Source organism: Xyrauchen texanus, chromosome 44 (assembly GCF_025860055.1).
Source record: "Xyrauchen texanus isolate HMW12.3.18 chromosome 44, RBS_HiC_50CHRs, whole genome shotgun sequence".
In the NCBI taxonomy this organism is placed as follows: Eukaryota; Metazoa; Chordata; class Actinopteri; order Cypriniformes; family Catostomidae; genus Xyrauchen; species Xyrauchen texanus.
The window spans coordinates 30,597,738-30,613,234 of NC_068319.1; the positions used below are offsets into that span (position 1 = coordinate 30,597,738).

The 15,497-nt window shown below is 38.7% G+C and overlaps 2 protein-coding genes across 3 annotated transcripts in view; one reads left to right on the top strand and one right to left on the bottom strand.

Annotated features, from left to right (window-relative positions):
• Positions 1-11,817, top strand: part of LOC127637031 (solute carrier family 12 member 2-like) — a 106,948-nt gene extending 95,131 nt beyond the window's left edge. Inside the window, exons 21-27 of one of the 2 annotated variants that reach the window (XM_052117876.1) lie at positions 1,259-1,306; positions 1,680-1,802; positions 4,374-4,485; positions 5,095-5,181; positions 5,836-5,971; positions 6,582-6,649; positions 9,004-11,817. In XM_052117876.1, the coding sequence (XP_051973836.1) occupies positions 1,259-1,306; positions 1,680-1,802; positions 4,374-4,485; positions 5,095-5,181; positions 5,836-5,971; positions 6,582-6,649; positions 9,004-9,139 (710 nt within the window). In that variant the 3' untranslated portion in view covers positions 9,140-11,817. The remainder of the gene's footprint in view (positions 1-1,258; positions 1,307-1,679; positions 1,803-4,373; positions 4,486-5,094; positions 5,182-5,835; positions 5,972-6,581; positions 6,650-9,003) is intronic. The other variant, XM_052117877.1, reaches the window with a different exon arrangement.
• A 1,993-nt stretch (positions 11,818-13,810) lies between these two features.
• The window catches only part of LOC127636651 (fibrillin-2-like), a 169,052-nt gene continuing 167,365 nt past the window's right edge, over positions 13,811-15,497 (bottom strand). Inside the window, 1 exon segment of the mRNA XM_052117306.1 lies at positions 13,811-14,625. Coding sequence (XP_051973266.1) covers positions 14,293-14,625 — 333 coding nt within the window. The 3' untranslated portion in view covers positions 13,811-14,292.

The following is a 15,497-nucleotide window of genomic DNA, read 5'->3' on the forward strand; positions in this document are numbered from 1 at the left end:
GGTCAGAACCCGAGTTCGTTTCCTCCCCCCTGCCACGCTGGTCTGTGTTCACATCATATTATTTGGGTCCAAGCCGCGGTCCGAATATGTCATCAACGTGATTACAAATGCAGCTGTTTACCACTGTATCTAGATAACAACTGGAGGAGACGTCACTGTGTTCAGTGAAGTATTCAAGTTTGTCTCTTTGGATTTACCACGAAAACTTGCCACAGAAAACAACACTTGTGTTTGTCTGCCGCGTATGCACTGAAAGAGATGTGAAGAATGTGTTCTGCTCTCTGGAGGGGATTTATTTGGAGACAGGCAGGAATGAGAAATGGATTATACCACATTAATTGCGATCGCGAGCCTCCGAAGATGCAAATTACGCATCATCACAAGTAGTTCACTTCTGCAGTGTGGTATGATTGTTTTCATATCAGCAGCGAACTGTCCCAGAGTTCACACAAACCATAAACCAGACCACCTTTTTAAGCAGACCCGGGTCTGGTTTGTGGGTGCACACCTGAATTTGGAAAACAGCGTTCACATTATCCAAACAAACTAAACTTTGAAGTCATTCAACTCCAGAGTGCACACCAAAAGTGCTAGTGTGAAAGCACCCTGAGATGCTAGAAAGTTAACATACAAATCTATACACTTTAGCCTTTTTTGCTTGTAGGGAAAGATCACACATTCTACTATACATAATAGAATATGTGGTGTGAACTGCCAGACACTTCATCATAGGTGAGCTTCCCTCCCTCCAGGACATATATAACAGGCAGTGTGTGAAAAAATCTCAGAGGATCAGAGACTCCAGTCACCCGAGCCATGGGCTGCTCTCACTGCTACCATCAGGCAGGCGGAATAGCAGCATCAGGACCCGCACCAGCCGACTACATGACAGCTTCTTCCCCCAAGCAATCAGACTTTTGAACCCTTGATTGCTCATGATACATATATCAGCACCACAATTTAATAGCCTCTGACTGGACTCACATTTTCTACTTCTCTTAATAACACACTGGCAACTGACTATCAACCGACAGCTGAACGTCAACACAACACTTCATATTTATTTCCACTGATTACATAGTTCCTAATGATGGTGGTTCTGCTTGAAGTAGACTTTCCTCAGCTCATGTGATCTACTGCAGCAGAACTAACGTCTTATTGTGTCTCACTGACGCACATGTTTCTCATTGCAAAATCACTTTAACCCTCATGTGTTTTTCTCCCTCCTCCCCTTCTCTTATGTTTAAACATGATCCAGATGAGGATGAGGATGGCAAAGCGAACACTCAGCCGCTGTTGAAGAAAGGCAGGGCATTTCTCTCTATCACATATTATCTGTATTTGCTCCTCCTGTCTCAGGCTGCATGCATGTTTTCTCTTTTACTTCATGACATTAGGACGGTCTGCTTTTCCCTCGTGACTGTTTTCTGCTGGTTTGACCTCTGACCCTCATGTCTACGTGTGTGTTACTGTGATTTCAGCTCTGATGTCATCAGGTCTCCGGGAGCTTCTGTCTGTGATCTAATACTTTGGGTGTCTTTTGCAGGAACACTACTCTTTCACTGAAGATCTCGCTTTAATCTGCTTCTCTTTCCTCTGTCTGCTTATGCATAGTACTGATGATATTTCAACATATATATGTAATGTGTATTGATGAACAGTGTTTGTGTATGTTTCAGAGAAAACCAGCCCTACGGTTCCTCTGAATGTGGCGGATCAGCAGCTGTTAGATGCCAGTCAGCAGTTCCAGAGGAAGCAGGGGAAGGGGACAGTAGATGTGTGGTGGCTCTTTGATGATGGTGGTGAGTTTGCTTTTCATACATGTTCAAAGCTGTGCTTTTGCTGAAGACTCATCACATATGTATATTAATATACACTTATTCATTTACAATATGTAATTCCAGTGTTTGTGTGGTGGCATTGTATTGAAATACTGTACCTCAAACAGTCCATGTGTGGCTAGCCAAACAAAAATATAATATACACACACTGTAGTGTGTAGAGTTTGGAATAAAGTACAGATTTTGCTCTTATGGAAAGAAATTGGTACTTTTATTCACCAAAGTGGTATTCAACAGATCACAATATATAGTCAGGACATTAATAATGTGAATAATTACTATTATAATTTGAATAAAGTGTTCAGAACTTCTTAAACTACTTCAAAGAGTTCTCATCAAAAAATCCTCCATTTGCAGCAATAACAGCTTTGCAGATCCTTGTTATTCTAGCGGTCAGTTTGTCCAGATACTCCGGTGACCTTTCACCCCACACTTCCTGTAGCACTTGACATTTCACCCCACACTTACTGTAGCACTTGACATTTCACCCCACACTTCCTGTAGGACTTGTCATAGATGTGTCTCTTGTCGGGCTCTTCTCACACACCTTACAGTCTAGCTGATCCCACAAAAGCTCAATGGGGTTCAGATCCATAACACTCTTTTCCAATTATCTGTTGTCCAATGTCTGTGTTTCTTTGCCCACTCAAACCTTTTCTTTTTGTTTTTCTGTTTCTTCTCATAAGGCCTGCACCCCTGATCTTCTCTTTACTGTTGCACATGAAACTGGTGTTTAGCGGGTAGAATTCAATGAAGCTGTCAGCTGAGGACATGTGAGGTGTCTATTTCTCAAACTAGAGACTCTTGATGTACTCATCCTCTTGTTTAGTTGTACATCTGGTCTTCCACATCTCTTTCTGTCCTTGTTAGAGACAGTTGTCCTTTGTCTTTGAAGACTGTAGTGTTCAGCTTTGTGTGAAATCTGCAGTTTTTTGGCAATTTCAAGCATTGTATAGACTTCATTCCTCAAAACAATGATTGACTGACGAGTTTCTAGAGAAAGCTGTTTATTTTCTAATATTGACCTTAAGATATGCCAGTCTATTGCATACTGTGGCAACTCAAAAACAAACACAAAGACAATGTTAAACTTCATTTAACAAACCAAATAGCTTTCAACTGTGTTTGATATAATGGCAAGTGATTTTCTAGTATCAAATGATCAGTTTATCATTATTACTGAAAGATAAGGTGTTGGAGTGATGCAGCTGTCTAGATTTGATAAGAAAATGCTTTTTTTCAAATAACGATGGGGCTGTTTTTTTTACATCAGTAATGTCCTGACTATACTTTGTGATCAGTTGAATACACGTTAGTGAATACAGGGAAATCTGTACATTATTCCAAACTTTTGGACACCAGTAGAAGTACTGCGGAGCTAGACCATTCAAAGCTTTGTATGTAGTGAACAGAATTTTAAAATGAATACGGAATTTAACAGGTAGCCAATGTAACGATGATAAAATGGGACTAATATGATCATATTTCTTGGTTCTTGTTAGCACTCTGGCTGCTGCATTTTGAACCAATTAAAGTTTATTTATTGATCTTGCTGGACATCCTCCCAGTAATGCATTACAATAATCTAGTCTTGAGGTCATGAATTATTTTTAGAGTTGCTGCTCCAATAATTAATACCTGTGGCACTCCAAATTTAAGTTTTTGTTTGGTTTGACAATTCCTCATTTACATAGACAAAGTGGTAGCGGTCTGCTAAATATGACCTAAACCATGCTAATGCAACTCCACAAATTCCAACATAATTCTGTAGCCTATTCAAGAGAATGTCGTGATCTATGGTGTCGAAGTTAGCACTAAGATCTAAAAGCACTAGAAGAGAAATGCAGCCGTGATCAGATGATAAGAGCAAGTCATTTTTAACTCTGATAAGTGCAGTACTTTTAAGAGTTTAGTTGGTATAGGATCTAACAAACATGTTGTGGCTTTGATGTTTCGAAAAGTTTTGTTAGCTCTTCATGACCTATGACAGAGAAGGATTGAAGTTGTTATTTCATCAAGTTCTTCTGGGCTTTGGGGTTTATTGAGTGTATGAGATAGATCTGGAAGAGTATTAGTGAAGCTATCTTTAGTGGTCGAAAGAATAGTTATACCGTACAATAGCGTGGTATAGATTGAGTAACATTAGCTGATCTTAACTAACAACAGATGCATTGATGTCATTTTAATGTTTGTACTATATTCTGATTGGTCTTATTTCTAATAAATATTTAGCATTCTGAATTGTGATTGGTTTTGCATCTCTTTGTTATCTGAAATACAGCCAACAGAACACAAGATACATGTTGAATATTATGACAATGCAAAGTGTCTTTCCTGCTGCATTTCAAGACTAAAACCAACCTTACCTAAAACTATTGTATTGCTGCTATCCTTTAGGAAATGCAAGTTTAGTTGTTTATATTTGTTTATATTTTAGTTTGTAACGGCAAATGCGTAATATCCGTATAATTCTTTGTATCTGTACTATTTGCTCTAATGCTGTAAGTTTTGTGTCTAATTCTTCTGTGTCAGGTCTGACTTTACTGATCCCGTATCTGATCAATAACAAGAAGAAATGGAAGGACTGTAAGATCCGTGTGTTCATCGGTGGAAAGATCAACAGAATCGACCATGACCGCAGAGCGTGCGTACCTTTACTTCCAATTCATTATTTCTAATACTACAATGCCTATTAAATTCATATTATATCAGAATCATAGCTGACACAAAGACATGCATTTAAAAAAACAGTCATGTGGTAGTCAAATCAGAACACATACATAAGTGTAACACTGGAAGTGGACATTAGTATTCCATGCCTGTTTCTGCATCAAACCCTCTGTCGGCAGCACGCCTGGTGTTTCTGTGAATGCACATGCAGGTTTGTGTGAGACAAATGTTTCCATTGTCTCCCGCAGCTGCTGTGGAGATTTTGTTGGCTATAATTAAGCCGTGTTCCTGCAGCAGAGCTTTATGAAAACTCTACATGGAACCCATCTGAGATCCTGTTCTCTGACACACGTGATATTTAGTGCATTGAGCAGTTGACATAATGTGCATTGATTTCATGACATACTGCAGTCATGATAATGTGTAGAACTTTAAGCATTACATAAACATTTAAATGTAATTCAGTTCCTCCTCTCTCCGCTGCTGATATGATTCACAGTACATGGATGCATTGGCAGATATTATGTGCATTATTTAGGATTGTGTGACAAATATGTAACAAGTCTTTCTTGTTGCCTTTTAGAATGGCAACATTGCTCAGCAAGTTCAGGATCGATTTCTCTGACATCACTGTGTTGGGTGACATCAACACAAAGCCCAAATCAGAAGAGTATGAACCACATCACACAGTCATCTCATAATGCCTCATTAACTATTGCACTAGGAACACTGAACATCCAAACTTTCAAGATAATCATGGATTTTTCTTTCTGCTACACAAACAAGTGTTACTTTGATCATGCTACAGAAATACTTCCTGTGACGTGATCATTAAAGACATTTCATGCGTATGTAGGCTTTTTGATATATTCTAAAGAAAGAGAAATGAAAAGAGAAATGCGATTTCTGTCTTCATTTTCTCACTCTCATGTTGTTCCAAACCTGTATGACTTTCTTCTGTGGAACACTAAATTAAATGTTTAGCAGAATGGTCATGCTGCTCTTTTCCATAAATTGAAAGGACTGGTCTGTCAAGCTTCAAAATGCCAAAAAGCGCAAGTAAAAATGTAATTGTATACAAAAAATATTATAGGATACAAATTCAATGTACTGGTATGCCCATTAAATATCATTTTTAGCATATGAAGTCGATGGGATAGATTTGTGTTATAAGACTGAAATGTAAGACAATATTCACTGTAAATATTACTTGTTTTTACTTGCACTCATTTTGGACCACAGAAGTTTTAAGAAACATGAGCAATAGTAAAAGTTCTTTGATTGGTTTCTCTGGGCTAATATTGGCTGTGTTTGTGGTTGACAGTGTGACCAAGTTTGCTGACATGACCGAGCCGTATAAACTGAGAGAAGATGACATGGAGCAGGAAGCTGCTGAAAAGCTGAAGAGTGAAGAACCCTGGAGGATCACAGACAATGAGCTGGAGCTGTACAAAGCAAAGGTCTCCACAATCCCCCCACGTCAAGTCACAGTTATTCAGAAAGCACATTTAACTGACAAATATTGAGCGATGTTTTGTAGTATAATACATATTTCAGTTTCTCTGCTTGATCTTATGCATACAAAGCACAGCATACATTATACGCAGCAAATACGGAAGTAACTTATAAAATCGGCTGCAAGGAGCGAGCACGTTACATTGTTACTTGAGCCCGGTTCCAAGAATCGGGACGACTGACGTCCACATTAATCTGGTTAAAGGAATAATTCACCCAAACATGATCAGTCTCTCATCATTTACTCACACTCGAGCCGTCTCAAACTCGTTCTGCTTTCTTTCTTCTGCAGAACGCACTGTTCCCACACACAGCAGTAGTCCACTTCCAGACAGTGTCTTATTGAGGGATCTTTAGATCATAGTTACATGCTTATTTTAGTGGCAGGGCATGAGTGGATGGTGTGATCGTGACTGTGGTCACACTGCTAAATGGAGCCAGTTTAAATGAATGAAATCAAGCAATAAGTAAAGCTGAAGTGGTGTGTAAAGGTTTCTTTGTAAATCATGTGACTTCAATATTTCTGATCATTTGACTTTATTTGTGATTATTCAGAGTAATCGTCAGATCAGACTGAATGAGCTGTTGAAGGAACACTCGAGCACTGCAAACCTCATTGTCATGTAAGTCATAAACATCTTTTAATGTTCTCGTGTATGTCCCTTTAACGTGCAGTTGAGTTTGGTGTATTAACATGTCATTTTAGCATTATTCTGAAGTGTGCTTTCATACTTGACCCCAAATCAATAATAATAAAAAAGAAATTATATTTTGCATAAAGAAAATGAAGCATATAATTAGGACATTAAGATTTTGTGCATTGTGGAATTCCTTTCAGAATTTTACCCCTAATTCTCGTCTCTATTCTCTTTGCTTTCAATGAGGATTTTTATTACAGTATTTATGTATGACTTCTTCAAATTAAAATCAGTGAAAATGAAAGGCAGTACCAAAAGACTACTAAGATGATGTACACAAGGCACTAAAAATAGGTTTCTATATGCAAAATAGATTTAGGTGCCAAGCACAGAAGAGGCACCAGTTTTATCTGTTAGCAATTGTTCTTATTATTCTTATTCTTCTTATTCTGCCATTTGAAGTCTGTGGTTGCCCACAGAACTGTAACCGTGCGTTCAAACCATTCATTTTCAATGACAGCAAGCATCTTTCGGCAGCGAGAAGCGGCGCGGCGAGTCTTGGGCGGTGTGGGCGTCAGATGAAAGTTCAAGTGCAGTCAACATTATGGTAATGAGCTGTGACGCGGTTCGGCGGCAACCTATTGGAGTATAGAAGTGCTCCGCTCTAGCGAAGTCTAGAGAACACAACCGTGTAAACTTTGGTTCCCACCAAACATTCGTTCCGAAGACAAAATGGAGGAGAAACTAATTATTGCCGTGGCGGGTTTCCCAGTAATATATGATCTGTCCCTGTTTGCTTACAGGGATATAAAACAACCAAGACCACAGTTATTATTACAAATGTATTTTATTTTGATAACAAACAACTATAATTTTAATTACTTTCTGCCATCAATCGATTTCTTATTTTCACATTTTAAAGAGTTCATGAGGATATACGCTACTTGTGATCGGTCGGCAAAAAGTAAATGGTCGACATGTCTGGATGTTTAAATTGCAGCCCCTTTAAATATAGTTCACAAAACAAAGCATTCTGAACAAACGTTGCCGCCTGTTTCAGCTACGTCAGAGCGTCCACGAGCGTTGAAGGCAGGGCAGCCAGAGCGAATTTTGACGCTCTCGCCGCTTCTGGTGTGAATGCACGGTAAGTAGGAAAATGCTGCCATTTTGAATTAAAAAAAATTTAAAATACTTTTTTTCGAACTCCCCCTATGCCGTATGCCCAATCTGCACTCAATTTTGGATGTATCATGTAGAGACACTCAAGCATCTATAGAATCCATGATGATAGACCAAACCATTCTCGTATACCACATCAACGAATTCTACGGCGAGCATGCCAAAATACATGTGAACCTGTATCTTTGCAATACTTTAGCGTATACATCATCAAAAGCATGATGCCTCCTAGTGGTCAGGAGGTATTAAAATGTTTTATTATTGCATATAACTTTTGAATAATTTGGCTTAAAATCTAATTCTAATTAGATCCTATAATCATTCTTTGGGGCATACCAATTCAAATGATACCCAGTTTTTATATATCAGCCATAGTGGGCATTGGCCATTTAACATTTTGTTGTAAATTGCTGTATATTACAAACGCATTGGCGTATCATTATGAAATGTGGTATGTGTGATTGGGGCCATGACCTGAATGTACTCAAAGTTTGGGGACGCCAAGTGGTCAAAAGTTATAACAAAATGTGTAAAAGTGCTTATAACAGTTGATTCTTTAGATTCCTTGGGTCATGCCGAGTACAGTGATACCTAATTTGCCATGGTTGGCCATACTTCCTGAACACCATTTTGATTTTCTGAAAAGCTACTTTTTCAAAGTCCAGTTTGCACAACATTTTGCAAGTATCATTTAGGGACACTCACGACAAAGTTATGAAAAACTTTTTGATGAACCAAATCATTCTCATGTAACAGAAATGTCATGGCAACATGCCAATAAGGATGTGAGGCTATATCTCCACAATGCTGTGCGGTATTGACACGAAGATTGTATGTATTATCGTGACCACACCCTGACAGCATCCCATAAATTTGATTACCTAAATTAGGTGCCATATTCTGGTCAAAAATGAATTGTATTGTAATATTAGCATTTCTTCCTATGTTTTTTTTTGTATGCTGCTTTTCTTCATAATCAGTGATGTCCAGTTCTACTTCCTTACATGCCGTTTGTGTGCCGTAATGGCTGCATGCAGCTATACTTTCTCATTTGCTTCTGTCGATTTTGGAATACAATATGACCAGGACATTTTCTTGATCGGTTTCGTGAGAATTACCCCAATTCCTCATGACTAATATTTTCCGTTTTGTTTTTTCAGGAGCATGCCTCTGGCCAGGAAAGGGGCCGTATCCAGTGCTCTGTATATGGCCTGGCTGGACACTCTATCCAAAGACCTGCCGCCCATCCTCCTAGTGCGTGGAAACCATCAGAGCGTGCTCACATTCTACTCTTAAAGAGCTCACGGTCCAAACCGCACAGACATGCCGAAACGCACATGGAGCACACGTTACGAGTCCAGCACCAGTGACCGATGATGATGATGATAATGATGTTAGTGATGAGGACGGACGCTTTCTGTAGCTTCAACACAACCAATCGAAAGCAAGCTGAAACAAACATGCGGTCCTTCCGCATCGTGGAGGTCAAGATGAGAGAAAGATCAACGTTTGCCTGTTTCTGTTGTCTTCGGCTCAAAGCTTTCGAGCACACGTTGTTACATTGATTGTCGTTGTCATTGTTATCATTTCATATGACTGTCACAACTTTGAGTTGTGTGTTTGTTTGTTCTTTTAATTCGCTCTTAAAGAAGCAATAATCACCTCATTTCTTTCCTCACTTTGAAGAAAAACATGAATCTTTGCAACACTTTTATAGCCTTTTTGATGTGCCTTCCTGTGCAGTCAAATGAAATTCTTAAACTTTTGCCCTGACTGGTGATTTATAAAGATGTATATTTAGATTGTTTTTTGTTTTTTATTGGGTTTTAAATGGACTCTTTTGACTTTATCACGTTTTATTGCGGGTGCACTGATTTACCTTCCACTGCGTGGCATTGAGTATTTTTACAACCTTTTTTTTGTAGACGGACAGGTTTGTTCCCTTTTATTCAGAGTTTGACGTCTTCCTTTTAGCATTGAATGAGTTGTGGAGTTTTAGCGCAGTGCCCCTCCATGTTCTCGTTTCAATGATCAGTAGAACCTAGAGGTGATTACACTCATCTTTGGACTTCTTTCTTAGATTTACATTTGACTACTTCAAACTATATTAGTTTTTTCCTTGCGTGCAGTTGAACAGCATGTGGTTTTATGAAGAGGCTGATGAATTCGATCGGTCAGGAAGCAGGGCGTCACATTCGTTCAATCGATGACTAACGATGAACCAAATATGATCAAACCTCTGGAATCAGATTCCACAATCAAACCGATTCTGCTACAGTGAAGACCTTTGCCTTAACAGATGAAGTAATGATTGTTGTTTTTACAGTCTTTAAGCCATACTGGCTAGTTGATTGATTAGTAGCTAAATGAAGAGACATTGTTAGATGAATAGATGCCTGAACAAGAATGTAATCTTTGCCATCACCCCATTTGTCTTAATCTCAGCAAAATCCCCCATCTTTACAGTCCGACTGTCTTTTGTGAAAAAGTTCTGTTTAAGCAGTCCAGATCTGTACACTTGTACCTCGACATTCAACAGCAATGCTGACCTGTTTGTTGTTATTAAATAGCACCTCTCCTATCATCCGTCGAGGTTGGACAGTTTTCCATCCGCGATCGAGTTCAACATGGGGCTTTGTTCTGTTGTCATTGGCCAGTGCAGTTAAAGGCCTTAATGGGAGATCACAGGATGTCTTGAAGTGTCACGTCAAGTTGTACAAATGTTTTTTGCCGTGAGTGAGACCGATTGGTCCCTCTATGCAGGTGAAATCTAAACTCAGGATTGAGTGCCGTCTTGCAGACTCGTTCTGTTTTTATTCTGATGTGTGGAAGGCCATCAAGAAAACCGATTTCAGATTGTCATGTTTGTAAATGTCGTTTGTTTGTTTGATTCTTCTCTGGATTGTAATGCTGTATGTGACGGACATTCATTATGCGGGCCGTGCCTTGGGTTAAACTTTAGCGAGCTGATGTATTGGTCAGTAATAATCTCCATCACATTCACTCCAGCTAAATATGAATTGTTCTGATCTTTTTTTCCATCACACTTTTGTTTCCAACACTATTTTATTTTTGTATGTTTTTGCAGGCTCAGTGTGTTATTGTGCTATTGCAGGTTTTGTGTACGTAAGATTTGTGCAATTTAAACCTTTAACATTTGTGCACATGAGAAATATACCATATGAAAATGTTAGAATGACTATATTCACATTAATAGTTCTCAATATAAACTAGTATTTAAAAGTACTTAAATGTAAGTCCACCGCATGTACTTTTTCTTTTCAAGCGGGTGGTTATTAATACTTCTGATGGTACAATCTTTCCTGTGTTACACCCTAATACTGTCAAAATCAGCAGTTCAACTATTACCTGTTATCTGATACTTGTATATTATATTTGGATATAGAGAAACAGAAGAGCGTGTTGGTTAATGGTCATTACTCATTGATGTATAATGTTTCCATACATGATGTGCTTGAAAGAAGCCTCTCAGCAGTTCCACTGTTTTCTTTTTGTTTGTCACTCCATTTCTCATTCTGCAGAATGTGTTGCCAAAGTACATTTCACTCCACTGTTCTTCCTTACTAACCTGTAAATATCTTATAGCTTAAAATCATTCATGAAGGGAGTGGAATAATAGCTGCAAATGAATATGGTGAAACATTTATTTTCGTTCATTATTTTATGCTAATTTGAAATAGTTTTAAGTTTTATGTAAAAATGTTTTTTTTTGGTCTCTATTTCAATGTTTGATCACATTTCTATCTTTTATATGCCTTTTTAAAAATGCCATGTTGACCAGTGGTTTGAGTTTCCTGCTAAACCATATGAGGATGGATCTGATTTGATCACGCTAGAACAGGAATGTTTTGATATACTGATCTATGTCTCACATATGCTTTTTTCTAACATTTTAACGGTTAGGGTATCGATGCTTTGTACATCCTTATTGCAATATATAAAAATAAACCAAAATGAAAATCAGTCATTTCAGTCAGTTTCTTTGTGTAGCACATGTGGCATCTTTTGGGTTCACAAAGAGACTGTTGGGATAGAGGTAAGCCAGCATTGGCTGGGTAAGGTTCTGGCCCCAGTGCATTAACCTTGAAGATATTTAAGAGAGGCCCAAGACTGGGAAGATCTTGCAGGTGACCCAGGACAGGGGCAAGGTAGCAAACCAGTAGAAATGCACTGAGCGAGCGTGGATCCCCAAACACGAAAGTTCTCAAGCCATTGATCAGTACAGGATCAGCTTGCTTGCACTGTGGAGGACTGTTCATGACAGTGTGTCCAGAAGGTTGATGGAGAACTTAGTCAGGTCTATGTACTTGTTCTTGAGTGTAACTTTGACAGGTGCAGGGGTTTGAGAGACCCATTTAACAGGCTAGGATGAGTTTTAAACCAGAACACTGGTGCTGAGACGAGATCACAGACAAGTTTTGCTTCAACGGCTGCTCTGAAACAACCCATCACTAAGAAGCCGGTGAAGATGCAAGGAAAGTTCACCTGTAGCATCAAACATACATCCACACCTTTTACAAAAAATCTAAACTAGCTGCAAATTTGCCGCTCGTTATTTTCACACGCAAATGAGCTTTTGATTCACCAAAATGTTTGCCAGACGTTTGCAGCTCTTCGCTGGTAGTGGTGAACCTTTGGCAAACCTTTGGCAACAATGGACAATCTGCTGCAAGTTTACCGCAAAGCTCATTTGCGTGTGAAAATTATCAGTGGTGAATTTGCGACAAATTTGCCTTGAACTCTTTATTTTTGTAAGAGTAATCCAAAAAAACAGAGATCTACCTGTTGTATGTCCTCTGCATCCTCTGGCGACTGCGACTCTATGATGTCCCATTAACAACAGTGGACGCTTTGAGAGGAGGGTCAATCATTGGATGCTTCTCATTTCTAAAATTGTGCATCCTCATTTCCTTGATTCCTCTGTCTTCTTTTCCTTGCAGTGAGGAGTTAGGAAACAAGGAATGGAAAGCAAGACTGATTTGTAAAATGAAATGTCCTGCTCACTCACACATCCCCTCAGAGCTCTTGTTGTTGTTATTAAAACATGATTGATTAATATCTTCATATGAAAACATAATAATTCAGGATGCACTGATAATTTATGTGACAACTGTGGTTTATTTAAACCGCAAAGGTGATACACGAATGAAAACTATTGTGTCAAATGTGAAGGAGGAGAATTCATTCGTGCGTCAGGTGCTTCGACCAAAATGTCTTCCGCATAGGATTCTCCTTGTTTCCTCGCTCATGCGTCCTCGGGAAAGCGAAAATGCACAATTTAAGAAATGAGAAGCACCCATCACCTTTCTAAGTGGCTGGGCCTACCCTGTCCAGCACTGCTAACTTCCTGCAGAGTTTAGATCCATCCCTAATTAAACACCCCTGAACCGGCTAATCCAGGTGTTCAGGATTGCATGATAATGACAGGCAGGTTTGTTGGAGCAGGGTAAGAACTAAATTCTGCAGCTAGATAGACATCCAGGAGCAGTGTTGGTTCAGAGGTTTAGCTGCGGTCAGGAGCTCTTCATCTTGTCTGGTTGTTTCCTGTAGCTGTCAGCATGAAGTAGAACAGAACCGGCGTAGGTTAGTTGCTGTCTGGACAATCTGCCAAGTACCGTTTCTTGGAAAACTTGTCAAATTGTTTTTATTATAGATTTTTGGTGAGCAGAACCACTGGCACCATGACAATTAAATATCAAACAGACTTTAGGTGTTCTTCTGTTTGTTCATTTGTTTTCTTACTAATGACACCAACTAGCCTCTTGTAGACCTTTGCGTTATCATTTTTGAAATAACTGATATTTATAGTGACAGGAGTAGTAGTTCCAGTCATCCGTTTTAATAATAAAACCTCAAATCACTTCAACAGAGAACAGACATATTTGAAATACTGTAGATGTATTCATGTTCACAAACACATTCAATGTTACATGAGTTGCCAGTAAAGTGTGTGTATGTGTGTGTGTGTAAGCCTGTACAAACTAAAATCAATGTGATCATCCCTATAGAATGACTCCCTAAGTATTTGAATCAAATGCAACGCTTAATAATATCTTTCCATTAAATAACAAAATATCAAGCCAACAGGCATTTATTTAATAGAATTATAGCAACAAGCAAAATGATTGAAAAATTGTATGCAGTCTTGTGCTACTTTGTGTTTGTCAGTGTGTTGACAGAGAATGTGCTGAACTCCACCTGTGTGAATTTACAGACTTCATACATCCACTAAAAATCACCACAACAGCAGTTCATTCAATGTCATTGAGCAAAAATCACTCAGAAAACAGACAGTTCTGAGAAAAGATCCAGCTGCATTTGCTAAGAGTGACTAAAGTGTTCAAAAGTGTCTAAATACTGTATAAAGCTCAGCACAGCTTCTGAACCTGACACATTTACTTCAAAGTTTAAGAGGCTGTAGTGACGCTCTACTGCAGTGTAATGTGCAGGGTCAGGTGTAGAGTTTGACCATCTCTGTCACTCGTGTTATAGAGCGATGAACTGCTGATCTTCAGTCTATAGTGTCTGACAGGAGACTTCCTGCGTGTGCTGTGCAGGTAACTGACACCTGCACGCTGTCTGATCTGGAAGAATCCATCGTGGTTGCCGGCGGTGATGGTGTACATGACATGTTGTGTGAGCGCTCTGAAGGCAGGCAGCAGCTTAAGGATGGGCGCACTTGGAATCACTTCAGAGTTGTTCAGCTGTAATTTAAATGGCTGATTCACATCCATACTGGAGAGATGAACTTCCTGCATGAACTGACAGTAAAAATAATCAATTAATGACTGGATAGTTGCCTTTAAATCTAGAAATTGTAATATATACAACAGCTACAGTATAACACCTATCAGCTGCAATAAACTAATATACACATGCATCCTAAACTGATGCACATTTGGAGCACAGACTCCTTCAAGAGTGCATGAAGCATATCCCCATTTCATTGATGATGATGATGATAATAATAATGTGTACATTTTCAAGAATTTCTATAGTTGTTTGTCATTTAAATTGAACATGAAGGGCTCAATTTCTGTGCCAGTGCAATACACAAGTGGATGTAGATGGGAGTGTTTGCGGTATCTGTGAGTGTTGAGTTATATGTTCTCATTAACTATATAAGTTATGTTATGTTGCTTGCTATTATTTTGTTTTTAGATTATGCTACTGACTGTTGTATGACAAAAATGTGCAAGAGTTCATTGTGCGCATGTGTAAAACAAAATGTGACTTTTATTTTTGACTCGAGTTTAATAAAACTTGCTGCTCCCTCGGGCACTGATGTTATGCCAGTGTATTGAGATGTAAACCAACAAATAAATAATACTAAGAATTTATATCTGGATTCTTCTTTAATGGATGGATGACAACAACATATTGTACATAGACATGACAGATAGAAATTAAACCTTAACAGTGGGTGTATGTGAATACATTTTTCGTGCATATAAAAGGAGCGCGTCACTGTCATAAGCAATATTTCCATCCAAGTTGCGAATTTAATTTATGTGAAAAATCGGAATATCTCCAGAACAAAGTGAGAATAAAGCTGCATTTCCATCCCATGTGTTCAAAAGACCAAAACTGTCACATCCATGGAAATTGTGCTTTTTTTGTTGTTGTATAAAAT